This window comes from Nematostella vectensis, chromosome 9 (assembly GCF_932526225.1).
Source record: "Nematostella vectensis chromosome 9, jaNemVect1.1, whole genome shotgun sequence".
NCBI classification, from domain to species: Eukaryota; Metazoa; Cnidaria; class Anthozoa; order Actiniaria; family Edwardsiidae; genus Nematostella; species Nematostella vectensis.
This window is the reverse complement of record NC_064042.1, coordinates 8,818,969-8,839,696: the sequence shown is the minus strand read 5'-3', so window position 1 is coordinate 8,839,696 and position 20,728 is coordinate 8,818,969. Positions and strand designations below refer to the sequence as shown.

Below are 20,728 nucleotides of genomic sequence, written 5' to 3'. Positions count from 1 at the left end.
TCCACCAGGAGCATTATAAAATATAAGATGAAAAGGATAATTTTTTGGTAAATTGGTCGCAGATATTGACAGCTATCAGACTATAAATGAGTCATGTCAATGCGGTGCGAGCATAGCGTTTCGTGTATACAAACATCACACTAACCTGGATAGTAACCATCGGGAACTATGGAGAATCTGTTCCCAGGATTAGCTTCTCGAATTCTCTTCGCCTCCTTTGGGTGATTGAAGCGAAAATAATTGGATTTGCCCAGACATAGCATGCAGCCTGAGAAACAAAAACGAAACAAACGTTTAGTTCGACTTTGTCGAGATGTGCTATTATCCACTGACTGACTGACTGACTGACTGACTGACTGACTGACTGACTGACTGACTGACTGACTGACTGACTGACTGACTGACTGACTGACTGACTGATTTGCTGACTGCAGATGAAGTATTAAGCAAAACAAATGCTGAGCTATTCCGAGTAGAGGGGTCAGTAATTGAAAATACGGAAATGTTTTGGTGCAATCTTTCATGCAGGGTGAAAAACAAATGCGGTCAACCCCCGGGCGATTGATATAGGCTTTTAGACACCTCATAAATAATTTATCGTCTTTCAATAGACTCTTGTTTTTATAAGAACGTCTAGTTTTCAGTTGAGGTTGAGCCGTTCTTACTTTTGGAGCATTTTTAGGATGAAAATGTTAAATTTAGTGTATATAAAAACTTATGATATAATACCCAATGAATTATTAGGCGAGAATTACACAAGTGATCAATAGCAACAATATTTAAGGTTGTTGTGAACAAAATTTCATTTTGCATCTTAGAACGTATGAGAATAACAAAGCAATATTTTGCTGCTATCTCAGCCTCGGAATTTTCTTAAAATCTGGTGAAATTTATTTTATTAAAATGGTTCTTTTAAAAAAGAATGTTTGAAAACGCATTATGTAGAATCTTATCATATTAAGAATTTTAATCTCAGGAGTGTTTTCTAATCGTGTTTTCGATTTCCACAAACGGCATATCCTTTATATATATAGTATTCTCGTTATCGGATTCAAGATAATATGGGGAATTGAGTATATGGCAGTGATTTATTCGGTCTTGGTGATAACTAGAACCACCTAACCACAGGAGGCATAACAAATTAACGACAGATATAAAAGAAAATACATTACTCTACACTGACAATTATACACACTCGGCTAAGTGATAAGTTAATATCTAATGAGTGACGATGTTGGAACCTCTGAAATGTTTTTATAAAATTGAACATCCTTTTCAAAATTGGCCTGGTAACCTTTCCCACGCAGCGCTTAAATTCTGCTGGTTAACCGCTGCTTACCCTGTGGTAGTTTGGTTGGCTCAGATATAGGGATCCCGTCGACTGAGCAGAGCGGTGCCTTAGGGTGAAGCACCACAGCCTCCCCATTGAACTCCACCGTACAATGCTCACTGGAATAGAACAAGGAAGGTCAAAGCAAGTCGAGATCATCCAACGCAACGCCTCACTTAGAGATATGGGAAGACAAATTTTTGGAAGAAATAACGAAATAACCACCTAAAATACAATCTTATGCTTTATTTACCAAATTCATTCGAAAATATCGCATTGGCTTCTCTAAATCAACCGATGAAAATGGATTCTCTCTCACGCTCTTAGATGACAAAATGGCGGCTGACAGACTCTTGAAAAACAAGTACGGAGTTACCATACTACAAAGAATTATAAAAGTGGTGTCTAGCGAAGTTGTTGGGTAAATGTGATGTTTGCAACCTGCTGGCAAGTTCTCATTTGCGGTCTGGAAAAGGACACACCCGATGTCTGTAAAAAGGGTGGTACGATGGTAGCGCGTCTAACATGTTACACTATTTCCTCAATGGCCCGTGCGCATGCGCCAAGACCTAGGTAAAAGATCGTCAATATGAGGTACCTCTCGATTCCTCGTCCTCGTAGCTCGATGTCTGGTTTAACGGCATCAGTCGATACACCTATGACTGTCTTGCCTGCAAATAAATAGTATAACATATTAGAAATTCAACTTATCGTGTAAAGGATTTAGATTATGGGAAAAATGATTACATGGAAGGCTGTACAATAATAATAAATAAAGCTTATGTAGCGCAAATTAACATCACATTTGTTGGTCTTAGAACTGCAACATTCCCCTTTTGCGTTTTTAAATTGATGTATACACCTATTTCAAATAAGGTTGCACTCCCAGAATCTGCGTATCGTAAGCCGCAGTGCTTCATGGGTACCAAGTAAATAAGCTAATAAGCGTAAATAAAATACAAATCCAGGTTTCAAAAACTGCAGAACTTTAGTTCATGTTCTTTAGTTTATGCGCTTCCCATGAGCCATCGCTGGTTACGACACATTCTCGAGTGCAAACATGTTTGAAATAGGTGTATAATCGATCCCATTTCGTAACTTTAGGAAAACATTTACCTTATTACACTTAATTTTCGCGACGTCAAAATTTCGCGATTTTGAGATGGCAATATTTCGGGACACTTTATTTTCGCGATTTTCTAATTGTCGTAAAGAAACAGATCACTTCATTTCGCGATTTCGAGATTTTGGGGTAATAAAATCAAGCAAAACAAGTGGAATTAAAATGTGCTGTAATCATCAAAACTGACACAATTTGTTACAAAAAGATGCGTTGGCTAAATTTATTTTCATAAAAATCTATAATTACAAGTCCAACTCAACCCCTTACCGTAGTATATGTAGATTAGATGACTAAATAGACAAGGTGTTTCCATAAAGCTTATTAAACGGCCAATATTCCCCATATAGCCTTCTTGTGTACTCACTCAATTTTCGCGCATCCTTATTTTCGCGACACTTAATTTTCGCGTCACTCTATTGAAATTCCCAAAATCAAGTGATCCGAAAATAAAGTGTAATAAGGTATATAAAAGACACAACAAGAGAGGACTGGTAACGAGACGGGTCACTATGAGGCGGCGTCTGTAGTCCAACAAACAACGAGTAGCTTTTTTGCCCATTATCCCAAGTGGTTTGCCAAGTGCGGGAGTGAAAACATGGGAGCATTTAATTGTACGGGTTGACTTTTTGAAGATGAACGATACCATCTAGACAGTCTAGCTGTCTGTGAGACGGGAATGCGTGGGAAAGTACGCCTCTATCGTAACTCTGAATCTTGTTTCTTTATATTTTTTGGGCCTTAATATTTTTAATTAAAATCCCTAAGCGGGTGAGTGATGCCAGTCAAAAGAGCAACGGGTCGCCTGGCTGAAGTAATAACACGAAACGCACCTGCCGACAGAGATTTGGTGAACAAATGTCCTAATGGAGGGCTTGAATACAAATGCAAAAGCTATTTACCCGGCCATTTTCGCTTCACGTATGTTGCTTTCTTCTGTTGATTTCTTCTGAGTTTTACTAGAAAGAATCTTTTTTTTCTAATTTTGTCGAAAATAACTCCTTGCCTAATACCACACGAATGTCCGAAGGATTTAATATCGAGGAGTATGATCGCTTTGATAAGGGATTTTTTCTAAATTATCGACTGAATCCGTCGCCAACTTCAGCTGTTGCCTGATAATGCACTCAACATCTCGTTATACTCTCGATAAAAAAACTCGAAATCTTTCACCGTAGCCAAAACACTATAAAATTTAGTTAAATTTAGTTGACATCAGTGGCCTAAAAAAGTATTTTATAAAGGTTCACTTTGGAGTTCGGGTGGAGGAGAAGTAGGGGGGTGGGGTAGGAATGGGGGTTATACGTCTACAATGAAAGGAGGGGGAGGCTCACCTCGTTTTATTGGGCATATCGTCACTCCGATACTCAGCCGTCCACCTCCCAAGCTGACAAAGTGCGGCTCTTCAGTCTCGAACTTGAGTGCTGATCCGAGTTCGGTAACCTCCAGGGCACGCTCCTGTGAAGAAAGTGAGGCATTCTCAATAAGTAAGGCATTCTCAATACGTGAGGCATTCTCAATAAGTGAGGCATTCTCAATAAGTGAGGCAATCTCAATAAGTGAGGCATTCTCAATAAGTGAGGCATTCTCAATAAGTGAGGCATTCTCAATAAGTGAGGCATTCTCAATAAGTGAGGCATTCTCAATAAGTGAGGCATTCTCAATAAGTGAGGCATTCTAAATAAGTGAGGCATTCTCAATAAGTGAGGCATTCTCAATAAGTGAGGCATTCTCAATAAGTAAGGCATTCTCAATAAGTGAGGCATTCTCAATAAGTGAGGCATTCTCAATAAGTAAGGCATTCTCAATAAGTGAGGCATTCTCAATAAGTGAGGCATTCTCAATAAGTGAGGCATTCTCAATAAGTAAGGCATTCTCAATAGATGCTAAAGCACGGATTTGAGTTTTTTTAGTTTGTTAACCGGTAAAGACTTGTAATCACTTTTTTAATCGATGCAGACATTAAACAAATTATTACAAATTGTGATTATTCAGCTATTCTTTTCCTTAATGTAGAAAATACTTCTAAGGAACAGTGAATCTCGCAGTAAACACGGGATATCAGCGATAAAAATTTCTATGTATCAAATATAGGGTTTGAAAAAGACTATAAAAAAGACTACTTTAATACTTTTAAGATTTCGAGTAGTACGATTAAAAGCGCATGACAAAAAAGTGTCAATTTACTTATTACTACGCAATTTTTAGAATGCGTATTGTATAAAACTCTATATTGATACAAAGACTTCTTTAATACTATTAAAAGCTTCTACCACCCTTCCGTGTCAGCACTGCACGCAATGGCAAAACCTAACACAACTGACATAGCAACGCCTTTATTTTCCAATTATATTTAATTGCCGCCCTGAAATTTAAATACGGACTTTTCCAATACCTCTCACCATCAATAAATGTACAATTTTAGCGAGCTGCATTCAAACAAATACAGTTTGTAGCAACCAGTACTTAAATATTTAATTTTAAATTCGTAATCCGCTTATATAAGACGTAATCGCTTATAAATTTAGTAGCCACTCATAAACTACAGTTGCTTTATTCCTTTAGAAACTTTTGTGTCCCGTGGTTTATCTTTTCAATTGGCAATGTAAGATGCCACAACTTTATTGCCGTTTAATGGAAAATAGTTGTTGTGCGAAGGTGCTGTAGAAAAAGTAAGTGTTGTCATGGTTATTGTTATGTTGTTAAAGTTGTACTATCAATAGTTGTTAGTGTCATTTTTGTTGTTATTGTCGTTGCCATCGTCGTGGTTATTTGTGATTGTCTAGTAGATAATTGTTATTGTCGTCAAAGTATTGTATTAAAGTATACATACATAGTAATAAACGTTGTTGCTGTTGTTGTTCTTAGTGGAAACGCAAACGGAAAATGGGGACTAGCAAATGGCAGTTCTACAACCGAAGGTTACCATGCGTCTAAATACATTTTAACAAATGCAGGAGAACTTGAATCAACCATACAATAATCAACTAGAGGCTATCGATGTATACCTCTGCATCGCTGGAGTTCATTTATAAGAACCTTTCGGCCATTGAACCGCCATTCGCCTTTTTCACTGCCCCTTTTTTAAAATTAAATTTCGGTATTATAACTTTTTTTTCTTAATTAGGTGTATATTGATTGATTGTTTTTGTTGTTTTGATGCTCTCATCTGCCAAAACTTGTGTTTTCAAGTTATTGTAGTTATTCTTATCATTGCTATCTTTGGCGTTGCTTTTGAACTTCCAAACGAGCTTCCTATCAAGGCCACATTTTCTAGAAAAAAGTTAAAATTAAACCACTCCTATTTGTCATTTGACAACAGTAACCAGCTGTAACCTGAATTAGCAGGCTGATTAATATAATATTTTTCCCTATCGTATTTTAGAAGCTTGTTCTCTATAAATGTAGACGATTATTGCGCCATGGGTTGATGGCTAAAAGGCCTCAAGTGGTCGCACATAGACAAAGAACTTAGCTGCACTTAACCAAGTTTTATTTGGAATACAGATATGGAAGGAAAAAGAGGAAAAAAACACAATAATCCACTGTCGTATAGGTCTCCTAATCCATTTTGCGGTACCTAGCAACGAATAAAAGGCCATTTACCCAAAAAGCATGTTCTTAAACTAGAGGAAATGAACTTAATTTATTGAAACATGTACTCAGAGTAGAACGAGTTTCGTAATTACTTCACTTGGAATTTTGCTAGTAAATTGTGTGTGTTGTAAGAAAACACGAGGAAATTGTAGGTTTCGCAAAAAAAAAAAAGCCGTACATGAAAACATCTTACTTAAAGTAATAATGGTAGTAATAATGAGGTGCTGTAATAATTTGTTAAACATGCATTACATCATAAAAAGACTATTATTTTAGCGCCAAAACAAACACAACATTATTTCAACAAAATGTTATTTTTTTGTAACATTTCAACAGCGACTAAAAATAATTCTTCGGATGTAGAATTTAACCGATATAAAAAAAAAAAAAAAAAACAGAACTAAGAACTTGTCGTTATAGTATTCGTTTCTAAGTGTATCAAATGGAGTTTGAGTGGTAGAAATTTGTTTCCATTCTAAAGGCGCCAAATTAACACCACAAAACTTATCACTATAAAAGACTATTTATTGCCTGAAGCATAAGAAAAATAGAAAATAAATTTTACTCTTGCGCACATAGTCTTGGCACCAAGAATGTCGAAAAAAAAAACATAAATGAACACATAAATTCTTTTTTTACCTCAAAATCGTCGAGCTTGAAGCTTAGGCGAGTTTTTCGTTTTGGGGATGATTTCTCAGTTTTGCTAGTAAAGAACGGCTTAAAAAACTGAGAAATGGCACTGGCCATAACGTGCTTGATCGTGCAAATTCTCCAGTTATCACTTTAACAGCAACGCTAACATCGTTGAAGTCCCAATCGAGATGTTTTGAAGCCTTTTTTCGCGGTGATAACAAAGGGACGCAAAAGCCCTATGGTAATTCGCGGCTTCCTCTCGCGCTGTGAGCTCATCTTATAGAGCGCGGGGCTCTTATCCGGTAGAGATGTAAGTCTGATCAAAGACCATACAGTTATCTGCTATTTTTGCCATACAAAAACGACTAAACAAAAGCGACGCGACGTTAGGCAATCAGTTTTGTCTCCGGTCTTATCGAGATGTTATGCAAAACGAGAGAAATCCCGTGTCACTGGTAGGCAGCGCAATGAATAGCAAAAACTCAGCGTTTGGGCGCAATCACTTAGGTTTGAAGGTAGCGCAGGAAAAACACAGTTTATAATGAGGAAAAGAGGCGTTGTAGGCCACTAGGGCAGAGCTGATTGGCTGATTTTTAAGGTACACGTCGAGCAATCGACATTTGTTGACAGCAAAATTGTATGATTGGCGGGAAGTAGTCGCGATTACATCGATTTTTAGTTATAAATAACTTTAACAAAAAATGGATTAAATTGAACGTAATAACTTGTTATTATTTTGGAAGCGTAACGTAAAATATTCAGCTCTGAAGAACTTGCCAGAAACGGCAGTGTCGATAATTTGGCGGGAAATGAAATTGTCAACGCGCACAGGTGTTTTTGGCGGGAAATAACAATCCAGTCGTCAGTCGTCGGAGTCCATTTCTTGGTCTCAAAAGCGTTTACTGTGGTTTTGGCGCGATACAGTGTCCCTCAATCGTATCTCTAATAAATAAGGATACCTGTGGTTTTGGCGCGATACAGTGTCCCTCAATCGTATCTCTAAGGATACCTGTGGTTTTGGCGGGAAGGTGGGGGGCGTAGCGGGTGATGCAACTCATCCTGTGACAGCTGGCGCCATCACGAAACTCAAGCTGAGTAACAAGCGGTCGTGACGGTAAACGGACACACAGGCGAGCTTACAGAGGCGGCATAAGATTAAGCGAATGTAGAAAGTTTTACACAATCCCGTGTAGACGCCATTCGGATAGCGAAAAAGAAAAAATTAAAAATGTCAGAAAAGTAATACCGTCCCTTTTTTAAATCAAAAACAAAAGCTCACACAGTGGATGCGACTTATGTTGCAAGACGCAAAGGCGTTATACGTGACTCTATGACTAAGTCTAATCATCATTCTTCGATGGCGTCAGTAACTGCCGATAAAAAAAAAAGGTTTTTCAGCTTCTGTTTACCCTATTCCTTAAATGTAAAACATGTTTTTTTTAGGAAGCACCCATAATTAACGTTTTTGGATAACCGGTCCTAGTTGTTTAATGACGAAGGTAACGCCAATTGATATTATGACTACGTATATCAAAATTCTTAGAGAAAAAAATAAATACTATCCTAGTACCGTACGTCCAAAAGACAAATTTAAATCCAAAGTTTTTCTCTGTTGCATAGTTTATTACATCAGCCCCTATTTACGCTCAAACGTAATGCTACTTGGATTACGTTTAACAACATTTTTTTTGCAAAGCCGTAACACTTACTTATACTTTCCTTCTTCGGTTATTACTATCAAATCCTTTAATTAATCTTTAGAGATGTAGACCATGTATGATTTATTTATTTATCTTTTATTTACTGATCGAGCTTATTGGATCCGCACATTTCGGGAACCACCTAGCAAATGTCTCAAATCTAGTCACACCATTTTTTCCCTTGCTAGTAGAGACCGACAGAGAAAAAAAATGGCATGAAATTTTCCAATTCTCAATATATAAGCTCAAGATTCCCCTTACAAGGAGATTCTCCGACCAAAAGCTTAATTCCAAATTTTAAAGAAATTTAGAAGATATGAAATTTAGATATTAGCGAGCAATGTTGGCTTAATTTCTGAATAGAGCCCGACTTCTCCCTAAAAACGAGGAGAATTCATACTTTGAACATTTGAAAATAGCACTTCAAGCCTCATATCTCGAAGACGAATCCATTAGAAAAAAACACTTTTTGATATGTTGGTTTACATAACGTAAGGAACCTCTATGCATAAAATTCAAGCTTACCGAAGTTAACCAGAGCTTTTTTTGGAAAAACTTGCCATTTTTTTCCCTGTCGTAGAGACCTCTTTACCCTGTTCCAGCGAAATACAGGGAAAAGAGGCCACTGCTAGGAGGTAAACTCTTTTTCCTTGTGTAGTTCCAGATAATATCCATAACCCCCCATAGCAGCGACAAAGAAATGTTTCTCGGATAGTTTTCGTGTCGCGCTCTACAAAATTTGTCGCGCACTACTTATTTTGGCAGTGGCTATACTAGGAACATTTAGTAGACACGTCGCACGTGTCGCACGCAACATGTCGCCTAGTTTAGCCAGGCCTTTAGGCACAAGCCTAATGAAGGAAAGGAAATCGGCGTGTTTTTATTATGTGTGGGTAAAGGCGCTTGAGACTTAGGATGCATAACTTAAAAGCACGTGACATAAGAGCACGTGAATATGAAAGAGGATAAGACGTAAACATGTGAAGGGGAAACCGCAGCAGACACCCAACCGGACCAGACATAATGTCTCAGGCACGTGTAATGGTGGGCTTAAGAACTTGTTTACCAGGCGTCATGCGAGATCGACAGAGCAAAAAATGGCAAGTTTTCCCAAAATAAGGTCTGGTTAACTTCGGCAAGCTTGAATTTTTTTGCATAGAGGTTCCTTATGTTATGTAAACCAAAAAATCAAAAAGTATTTTTTCAAATAAATTCGTCTTTAAGATGTGAGGCTTGAAGTGCAAATTTCAAATGTTCAAAGTATAAATTCTCCTCGTTTTTAGGGAGAAGTCGGACTCTGATAAGAAATTAAGCCAACTTTGCTCGCTTATATCTAAATTTCAAATCTTCTAAATTTCTTTAAAATTTGGATTAAGCTTTTTGTCAGAGGAACTCCTTATGCGAAATATTGAGCTTAAAAATTGAGAATTGGAAAATTTCATGCCATTTTTGCTATGTCTGCGAGATCTCGAAAGGTAGCGAACTTGGATAGAGACATCGTATTTTAAAAGCATACACGCTTATTTAAACAGCACGATTAAGTTGTATGCGACCTGCATACGACATCTCTTAGCCCCGAATTACATACTACGACTTTCGTAGTCGAAATTCGTGGCTTATTTACACTCTACGACTCGAGTTGTAGAAGTGTGGCGTACAACTAAGCCGTGCTGTCTGAATCAGCATTAAGTGAGATTGTAAAAGTCCAATATAAGTAATGTGAGTTTGCTACCTTTTTCTGTAGTCAAGAAAATTAAAACAAGACTTTCAGACAGTGAATAGCATCAACAACATACTTGAAAACAAAAATAACAACAAAAATTACGCCCGGAATTAACAACGACAGTCATAATTTTAATATCCAAAAGAACCTTTAGCATAAGGTGTCGCAAGGACAGGGCTAACACCAAATAAAAAGAGAAAAGAATCAATAAAAGTTCTTCCATTTATCAAACACCACCAGGCAAACACCGGTAACGGAATGGAGGAATGGAAATAAGTTTAAATTGTGGAAAAAAGAGGATCTTTTATTGTTTTCCTATAAAACTAATCTATGAACAATCCTCCCAAAACTGCCAATCGCTTTGCGAATCGTACTGAAGATCAATATTAGAATCAGAACGCAATAAAGACAGGCGCGTAAATTCTCCGCGCGTAAGCAATTTTTTCACGGGGGCAAACGGCCATAAAATGTTGGTATGCAAATCACCATTCATCGCTAATGTACTCAAAAAAGAAAACCGTTAAATTAATATGACAATATGAGGTCAGGTCGACAGTATATCGAAAAATAACTAATTTTACTGAGACGAGCGAGTGCAAAAACGACTTATGGGAAATGGCGCCCTTCAATTCAATATTATATTATTCTTTGACTGTAAAACATAGTTCTCTTTTTTTTTTGTCAGATAACACAGTCCTCCGAGACTAGAGTTTACCGAACGTTTGGGGAGGAAATGAACTATGAAAACTATCAGCAATCAATCTCGACTTTTTTGTGATGGGGACAATACGTGAATTGATAGCTTTGATCAAATATCAAAGTCGATGTTCAAGTTCGGCTACTCTTATAAATAATTATTATAGTGCATCGAGAAAGATGGCCACTTTCAAAGACGGACTTAAAAATTGCTAAAACGGCGGTTCACAAGCAAGGACTAAATGCGCGCTACCGTAAATAAAATATGAGAAACCGGAGCTTGCTAGAGTAGATAGCGACTATTGACCATATACCCTCCACGATTTACTTACAAGAACATAGGCGGATTTGGTTAGGAAACGTATCCTTATCTTTTAATGTTTAGTACAGTTTTATTGGAAAGTTTTTAAAGAACATAATGCCTTTCCGAAATTGGAAAATCTGATTGCCTTTCTTCATAAAAATACATTTTAATTGTAAACATTGTTTTGAGGACACATCTGGGATTTAGTCATTCTGAATTCGTTCAATGGTATTAATTTTTATATGCAATTTCCCAATAAATCTTTTATTTGGTCAGAAACCCTTACTTATTTACTCATGGAAATAAAAATCTTTGAAATAAATTCAGCGATCCAAGATCGATTCATAACCATAGACATGTGCATTGATTAGGACATCATTTTAAGTATTTTTCTTAATAGATTCACTAAAATTATACATGACCTTAGACATGAAAATACCATGCAAGATATCAAGGAAATATAGATGATAACCAGGATTCAGATTGTTTAAAAACTGTAAAATAAGAATACAGACCAAGCCTATAAAAGTAAATAATTGGCGATAAATTGGACACAGGGGTGTTCCCTAACCTTATTGATCATTTCGGTAATTTATGGTTAGTGCTAATTTTTAAATCGTATTTTGTTAGCCAATTAGACGCACTTCTGTAAATACAATATTCTACATATTCACTGGACATTATTAAACATTCAAATATCAAATGAAAACAAAGCTAAATGGAAAATCAAAGTGTGAATAAAAAAACATACCTCAATGATTTTCTGCGTTCTGCTCCACTTGTCTTCCCAAATGCCTGTCAAACGCTTCATAAGGTCTTCGTTCTCTTGCAGTTTTCGCGCCGTTTTTTCTGTATCTCCATTTACTTGTGTTTGGCCCTCCTAGGGGATGATAAAAACAGAGAAAACACATTTTATTAATTCCTTCGTTTAACTCCTGGAAGAATAATGGAGCTAGGATTAAAGAAATATATAAACATCCACAAAGAAATAATAAAACACTCGGTGTTCATAAAAATAGTCAATTATTTTTTAGAAAGAAAAACATACGTTGTACTTCCAGGTTGAATACTGATCGAAAAATGTTCTCATCACCTTCATAATAACCAACTTTTTCCGCAAAATCTACAGTAATTCTCTGTGCGAGTTGAAATAAGTGTCGTTTTTAGATGCGAAATAGAGATATGGAATAAGCGCTCAAAAAGTCCTTGTGTGTCGCTGACAACAGAACCGTTACGGCCACTCGTGAAAGCTCTCCGAGAAAACAAACAAAATTTAACACGGAAATCCCGCTAGACAGTTATAATATAACAGGAATCCGACCATACGTAACCTATTTATCGCCGAAAGGAATGGGAAAACTTTTATTTATTTATATACATAAATTTTGGTAATCAATAAAAAAAAACTAAATTACATTACCATCATCGTCCCTGAGGGCAGTTTCTGAACCATAGTTTTGACCAAAACATCCGTTTCTAGACATAGGCTTATAAAATTTACTTGTTTTAAGCCGCTAATCTAAAAAATACAATATCCCTAAGACAGTTAAGAATGTTTTGTGGAAATTCAGTGGTGTATAGTGGATATGTGCTGTTAATCGAAAGCTTCAATTTCTCTACCTTGTAGTAGTTGCTAAGCCTAGCGCCGGTTGAATCGCTAAGTTCGACGATTCCTACCATTTCTTGAGTGTGATGGTTTTGTCGAAACGAGTTATGTCGACGAATTCTATTAATCACGTTCATGGCTCCGACTTCTTGTCCTAGCTTTTCACCGAAAATAGTTATTTTCAGCTGCTATGGTAAAGTTAAGCAGATGTTTTTTCACGTATTCACTATGCCTATCAATCCAAGACTTAATTGTTCCACGTTAAGAGGAGCTAAGTGATGCCGCAAAATATCGTCAAACGAAATCTCATCCCAACATCAATCTTAACCTGGCTTTTAACCCATTCACCATTCTCTCTAGTCTCTATTTTGTTATGGGTTTTGTTATGAGCACATTGCGCAAGGAGTGGCTGAATACATGCTAGGGCGGATGTTTTTTACGAATGAAAAAGGTACAAACGAGATCGCACAAAAACAAAGCAAACAATCGCAGTGAATCAACGAGAGCAGAAAACAAACACGGGGGCCTCGCGCTGCTGGAGGTAACCACATAGTGCCGTAAAGACGTAGGATAATCCTAAAAATACCCACTTCGCTGAGCAAATTGTATTTATATGCTTCAATAAATTTACCCAACAAAACACACCAGCCAAAAAACTTATATCCCTGAAGAACAAAGACAAAAAACAAAGAAGAAAATCTGTGGAGTCGAATACCAGTGTATGTGTTTACTATTCATGAATCTCGTCGAGATCACCACTTGCAATGGTCACTCCTAAAGGCCTGGCTAAACTAGGAGACATGTAGCTTGCGAGATGTCGCCTAGTTTAGCCACCTCGAAAAACATTGTAGCGCTCGCCAAATCTTGTAGCCACGACATAGATGTTTCTCGGATAGTTGAGAATCATTTTCGTGTCGCGCTCTACAAAATTTGTCGCGCACTACATGTTTTTGGCGGTGGCTAAACTAGGAAACATTTTGGAGACAGTCGCACGCTATATGTCGCGCTCGACATGTCGCCAAGTTTAGCCAGGCCTTTAAGTGTTTTGTCAACCCTGAAGAAATCTCATTTAAGATGAAAATTAGCAGAGTCGAGTACCAGTTTTCAGTGGACAAATGGCATTGCAATACATAAACGCTCACACAAACAAAAACGTCTTACTGTAAAAAGTTTTACTTTAAATAAGATTACGGGCGGAGAAAAGGGCGACCAAAACGGTAACAAATACCCCCCCCCCTCCCCCCAACCCCGAACATCCTCCTGAGGAAGCTAAAGTGTTAGGTGCCAGGTGTAAGGATCACGTGATCATCTTGCAGTGTGGGGTGTTCTCCTAAATGCGTTTCGCGGCATGAATCATACACCGCTAATTGGACTCGGTAAGCGGTCGTGAACGAACTCACGCAAACTTGAAAACTGACGACCGATGATACATGGTCTGACGAAACGAGGTCGAGATATAAACAAAGAAAAGCGAGAAACGCGTGTATTTAAGCGTGTATCTAGGGTCCACACACCTGGCATTTCACCAACTTTTCCAAGTAAAAATTCCCCAACTAATCAACTGCACATCAAAGTGAAATGAATAGAAATGCATCCCCGATACATCATCATTTTGCCTAAGAGGCATAAAATGCTAATATCCGAGAACCCCCTCCCATCAGGGGAAGTAAAAAAAGGGGAAAATCGAAAACTTAATAAAAATAAACGTACCTTCATCATGGTCTTGAGTCCCTGAATTTCCACTTTTAGTTCTTTTATTAACTTCACGTTTCCATCCTAAAACACAAAAACAAGGTCATTAATGGGATACGTGAGAAACATCATAACCATCAGGGAACTATCTCGGGGACACGGCTCATCTAAGGAAGAAAAAACCAGACATTAGTAAAATTATCATAATCAAGTACGGAAAATTTCTCAAAATGTGACATAGACTTTTTCATTGTTATCGGTTTCTTTTAAACTCTTCTTTTTGGCTAGGTTTGGGAAAAACATTTCACGAAGTACTAGAATTTTTGTAAATAAACCATTGTAATCGTCAGGAGACATTTCGCTTCCCTTATGTATTTTCATAAAGTCATAGCTTTTGCTGGTAACTGCACGATTCGCTAGACAAAGTACAGCAAACAATGCTATCAAAAACACAAACGCTATTTGAAATGTGTTATTTTTTTTTTAGAATAATAAGGATAATTCAAAGGTGCAGTTAGTTGTTCGACATATTACTTTGTGAGCAAGTTTCTCAATTGCTCATTCTATTTTAAACGCTTAGTCCTTCTAGACTTCTGCAGACAACAATGACTGCCTGCTGCTAAGCACCTATTTTAACGCGAACTAGAGCCGGAACTATCAAACATGGCGGAACAATCACCAAATTAACCCATGAGACAAAACAAGTGTATATCAGCCCAAATGAACTTGTAGATCAAATATAGTTAGTGACAAGATAGTGTATATAATATTCTGTTCCAACAATTATAAAGAACCTCTGATTGTCTCCCTTCAGGGACTCATATGAACCCTCCCCCCCCCTCTTATTATCGATGATGTCTAATCTGATCATTTGGAATCTGACCAAGAGTTTACGTATTCGTTTTCTTCTGCTTGATATTTCTTTTTGCTCGTTATTTTTCCCAGGACTCGACTGTGGTTTTTAGGCAACGTTACCTTTAGATTTTTGCGTGCTTGTACTTTGTTTCTTTCTATTTTTTTCCTAATAACCTTAGGGGATCGTAATAGGAAGTTGCAGTAATGGCCCGTTTTCCAGCTATGTGGAGTTCTGAGGAACTTGTGCACCAAAACGAAGCTTTGGCAGCTAGACAGCTAGTTTACAGCAGTTTACAGTTTGCACCTTTTTTTTATTTCAGATTGCCGCGTTTCTGTCCAGGATATTAACCATATTGCTCTCGTACAAAAAAAAAAATAAATAAAAAAAAAATAACTAACAAATTTGGAAAAGACGGCTGCAAACAAATACGGCTAACCATAGCTTTGCTTTCGTTCTCAAAGAACACAGGAAACCCCCCCCCCCCCTCTATGGATTACACCGGAGGTCTACACACCTCGTTAATACTGGGATAATTGACGACCTTCTTGACTTGATTTGCGTACCGCAACGTGCTCAATGTTTCGTGCAGGCTCGTGCTCGAGGGGGAGACCGCTGCCACCATGATAGTTCGGCAATTCCCGCCAAAACAGTCTTTCAAGATTAACGTCAGCGCCTGAAAAAATAACAGAGCATTGTTGAAAAAAAAGGTTCAAGATTAACGTCAGCGCCTGAAATAATAGAAGGGCAGCGTTAAAAAAAAGTGGTTCAAGAACGAGAGGAAAATGTCATAATCTTTACAGTGGTCGACTATTTATTCTTGCGTTTTAGGGAATAAACCAATGGAGCAAACATTCTTAGCAGCAATGATCTTTAAAATTTTACCCTCCCGCACAAAACAGAAGCGCACAAAGAATATTTTTTATCGGCTTATATTCAAAGCAAATAACTGAGACATTTTCAATCAAGTATCGTCAAAAAAGTATTATATTAAATCGTGAATGATTAATTTGAAGTTTCTTGAGGCTGAACCATTTTATTATCAGATCACAAAAAACAACAACAAAAGAGAGTGGTTGATCGACATTTTTAAACTCGTAATTACACAAGCGCAGGAGAGGGAACTGGTTGAACAAAACGCAAGAAACTTGAGCAGTTTCACTTATGTGCGCTTGCGTTAAAGGATCGCCCTCACCCTACCCGTGGGGCTTTGCGGTGAAAAATTATTTCTCCAATAAATTTTAAAATATTGAAATAAATACTTCACAAACGGTTTAAGTCTAAAAGTAGACGATCTAGTGGTTGATAAAAGCGAAGATTACTTCATATTCAGTTGGATTGTACTCAGTACACGGATCGTCGATCTCAACGAAAATGGCGGATTTGGAGTGTTCTGTCGTGTACGCGCAAAGGATCATGGGTCCCTACGATCCTTTAAAGAAAACGAAATCGCTCGTGTTTCGATCGCACATCACCATCATCACCATAATAACCATCATCACCATCATCACCATCATCACCTTAGACTTGAACTCCCGAACTCCCTTTTCGATAACGCACAAAAAAATCACGTGACCTTTACAATAGCAAACCTATGCCAAATTAAACACAGAAATGCCTGTGGCCAGAAAGCCACGATAAAATGAAATATTTCAATGATAATAAGCCTTTTACGACAAAGAAAATTGCTGGCTGATTTGTAAGCGCGGAATAAGTAGTTATTTGTGGTTGTTAATTTTGCCGCCAAAAACCAGAGCGCGCGCGAATTTACAACCCAAACAGTCACAGGACTTCTGCAAGTCGTCTTTTGGGGCATTGTGTGGGTGATAAGGGAGGGGAGGGAGGATTCTAGCACTCATTCTAATAATACTAACCGAGTCTGTATAAGGAGGAGGGACGCTGAGTCTTGGTGAAGTATTCTTGCTAGCGAGAGCTGAGATAACCTGGTCGAGTGTAAGTAATGACTGATCGGGTTTGCCTGAGGAACTCGAGGGGGCCTCCAAATCTTCTCCTGCTTCGTTGCTTGAGCACTGCAAAGGAAGCCATCAATAATAATTAAGCTCAAGAGATGATTTCCTCACAGGTTTAGAGACCTATTACTGATATTTAGTGACAGTTAATTGATTTAATGGGAACACACGGAATGATCGGACAAACGTTGGCGAGCACATGTGAACTAGGCTTTAGACAGACGCTTGTCTAGCTTGTGTGACTTGGGGTGACTTGCGTGTTCTATGGGTTTTATTTTCTCAGTATATAACATTCAAATTGCTTAGAAAAATCAAAACCACGAAACCCGGACATGAAGTGTTTTTAAAACAAATTTTATAATTTCGAAAGGTCTTTTTACAAGTGGCCAGATATCTATTAACATACCCCTTAAGGAGGCAAAACTTTAGAAAGCTAAAAAAAACTATTAAATTCACGGCGCATTCTCCAAAGAAAACGTGAAATTACTTCTAAAAATAGCGAAAAGTGTAAAAGATTAGTTTTCGACGCTGTGTTCGAGTTAAAACGGATGGCTGTCATAACAAGAAAAAAAAACGCAATAAAAAGAGATTGTAAAACGTTTTGAGGATTTAACCCAAAATGGCATTTTCTCTCACAAGCAGTTAATCATATGCTGAATAGTGAAACCTTCCCTTCAATTGCTTTTTTAACATACATACCTTACACTGATATCGCTAAATCCACGATTTTGAATGTCCGAAATTTCAGTTTTCTATTGATTTTTGACTGGGTCCTAAAACAAAATTTCACCAAAACGCAACAAAACTACGACAGAACACTTCTATCATGAAGCCAATTCAAACTAAGCAAAACTAGTTATTTCGTTTCATTGGTTGGTGCCAGTATGAGTGACATGTGCCACTTGAGCTAGCGTTAGCAATTGTCCTGCTTAAAAGCTTTTGCCAAACGATAAATATTATCTTTCCTGAATTAATGTTTTAATGTGAGAACTACACAAACACTGAGCGCGTACTAGGCAAACACTTGACAGGTATTACGTTAGAAAGATGGATGAATTTCGCTCTAAAACGTCGCCGGAAGACAAAAGCAACTAAAAGATACCGTGCCTCTCATGCTTTGGCATTCCATTTTCACTCATTCGTTAAAAGGGCTAATAAGAGCTTATTGTTTGGAAGATTGACAATGATAAAGAGCTCTTTCGAGCTACGGACCATGCAAAGTATCCGAAACACAATACAGTCGTTTCATAAAATAAAATAGGCATCATGACATCATCTATTAATAAAAACACAAAACTGATTTTCCCAATCATATTTGTTGGATCTTCTCAAATCAAAATTATAGATAAAAAGTAGTTAGAAGAGAGAGAATTAGGTAAAAAGATGAAAACTATAGTATAAAATATAGGCAAGAGCTTGTCGACAGAATTGTTTTCAACTAATTTTAACAAACTCGTTAATGGACGTGTGCACCACTGCTAAGGTTCTTATAGGTCAATTAATAGTTTTGTCTCTTATAATTAATCAACAGTTTTGCCTGTCAATCGAACTATACCTGTCAATAAAACGTTTTGTCTGTCAAATAAACGCCGCCTGTCAATCAAAAATCGTGCTTGTAAAATCAAAAGTTTCGTCTGTCAATCAAACATTTTGTCCGTCAATCAAAGGTATTGCTCGTCAGTCAAACGTTTTGCCAGTCAATAAAAGGTATTGTCTGCCCGTTTGCCATGTTCGCCTACCTCCGCGTGAATGCTCTTGTTTCCCGCCAAATCCACCAGCTGAATTGTGCTGATCTTCTCGCACGGCATCCCGTCCTCCAGTCGCGCCTAACAACACGCACAAAGCACAGTGGTCACCTTGACAATTTTGTAGCCGCCTTTACTGTGGTCAAGAGGGTTGTTAATTTTTTTTTTATAAATGCATTTATTTCTTGTTTTCTATCTCTAACGACAACCGGTTTTCATTATTCCTGAATGTCCATGAAAGACAGGCATGTCTTAAAAAAATCAACACACTAGAAAAGTCATTTTAGCATCGGACTGTCACAATAGTCCGTTTAGCAGCCGCTAATATAGGTCCATGACACTAGGGCGAATGAAGGCCCTGTGCGTGAATCTAAGAGCGGCTGAAGGCACTGTGCGTGACACTAAGAGCGGATGAAGGCACTGTGCGTGACACTAAGAGCGGCTGAAGACCCTGTGCGTGACACTAAGAGCGGCTGAAGGCCCTGACATGCGCATTGGCGGATCCCAGAAAGTCATTAAAATGGCGACAGGATCTGTCTTTATGTCTATCATTGCTGAGACAATAAAATAATTCTAAAAGAAGAAGTTTTATGCCCCGTCATTAAATTCGCACGCTTTATTTTTGTGCATTTTATTTCGTTTGATATATACAACATTATTTTTTATTATTCCGCGCTTTTAGACTTCCGCACTTATAAAGTTTAGATTCGTACGTACGACAACAGTCTTTTTGTTTGGCGCAATCCAAATAAAATAGTATGAGAACAACCATTTTTGCAGCATTCGTTTTTTAATAAACAGGATGTCATTTTATGAAACAGATTAAATATAGACATTTTGTCTATTTTTTTAAGGCCAGGGGCTAAACCACTCGTAAATCTTCTTTATAGAGCACTGCAGAACGCCAAAGCCTTCCACGATACTTAGCGATTAACAGGCAATATGCCCAAGCAATGAATCTCTGGGAATTAGGCACAAGATGGCGAAATAATACAAATTCCCAATCTGCCTATCTGCCTTATACCGCCAATGTTAAGGTAACTCCCAACAAAAATAAAGAATATTGTAGGAGTATCCCAACTTTACGATACAGGGAAATTTGGGAATCACTCTATAAAGTGCAGTTTCCATATAAGAAACATTTGGGCTATAACACACTTAAAGAGTAAGTGCGCAGCTGCTTTGTCTCCTATTATCTTTGTTCTACAAAGGAGTTCTTTTGTCTCTATTCTTCTTGTTCTTTGTGTCGAGGTGCGGATATTGTTCATTTGCCCAATCAAATTGCAGCTTGTAAGAGCTGCGTACCGACACCCACTTTAAGGCAATGCCAGTTTTACAATAAAGCTGCATTTACACAAACCCCCCTCCAGGGTTTGCTAAAGGCAGGAGCACACAATGGACGGATCGAGCATGCTCCCCCCACCACCCCACCCCGCTATGTTTGCAGATTTTAGCATAAAAATATGAGTATGAAGAAATCAACAAAAGATTTATGAATCCAGTTCCCTTTTTTAAAAACTCTTGCTTTGCTCCCCCCCTCCTTGGAACTTCTTGATCGACTCCTGGTGACTTTTCAATAATAAAGGATGGTACTCAAGTGGCCCCCCCTGGCACTACACCTTTGCATGTGTTTACCTGTGTAAACTTTATCGTGAAAATTGTGTGTGAGCTGCTGAAGAAGTTATCTGATGAACGGGAACACACAGATCTGAAAACATGACATAAAAGTACGCTGCAAATTACACAGTAGGTATTCTAG

At 37.8% G+C, this 20,728-nt stretch overlaps 1 protein-coding gene across 1 annotated transcript in view; it reads right to left on the bottom strand.

Annotated features, from left to right (window-relative positions):
* Window positions 1-20,728, bottom strand: part of LOC5515390 (kinesin-like protein KIF16B) — a 30,469-nt gene that overhangs the window by 5,457 nt on the left and 4,284 nt on the right. The window contains exons 6-15 of the mRNA XM_032385142.2: window positions 20,605-20,677; window positions 18,964-19,050; window positions 17,129-17,284; window positions 15,772-15,930; window positions 14,420-14,485; window positions 11,855-11,983; window positions 3,785-3,908; window positions 1,929-2,001; window positions 1,340-1,449; window positions 146-268 (exon numbers count right to left, since the gene is read on the bottom strand). Coding sequence (XP_032241033.2) covers window positions 146-268; window positions 1,340-1,449; window positions 1,929-2,001; window positions 3,785-3,908; window positions 11,855-11,983; window positions 14,420-14,485; window positions 15,772-15,930; window positions 17,129-17,284; window positions 18,964-19,050; window positions 20,605-20,677 — 1,100 coding nt within the window. The remainder of the gene's footprint in view (window positions 1-145; window positions 269-1,339; window positions 1,450-1,928; window positions 2,002-3,784; window positions 3,909-11,854; window positions 11,984-14,419; window positions 14,486-15,771; window positions 15,931-17,128; window positions 17,285-18,963; window positions 19,051-20,604; window positions 20,678-20,728) is intronic.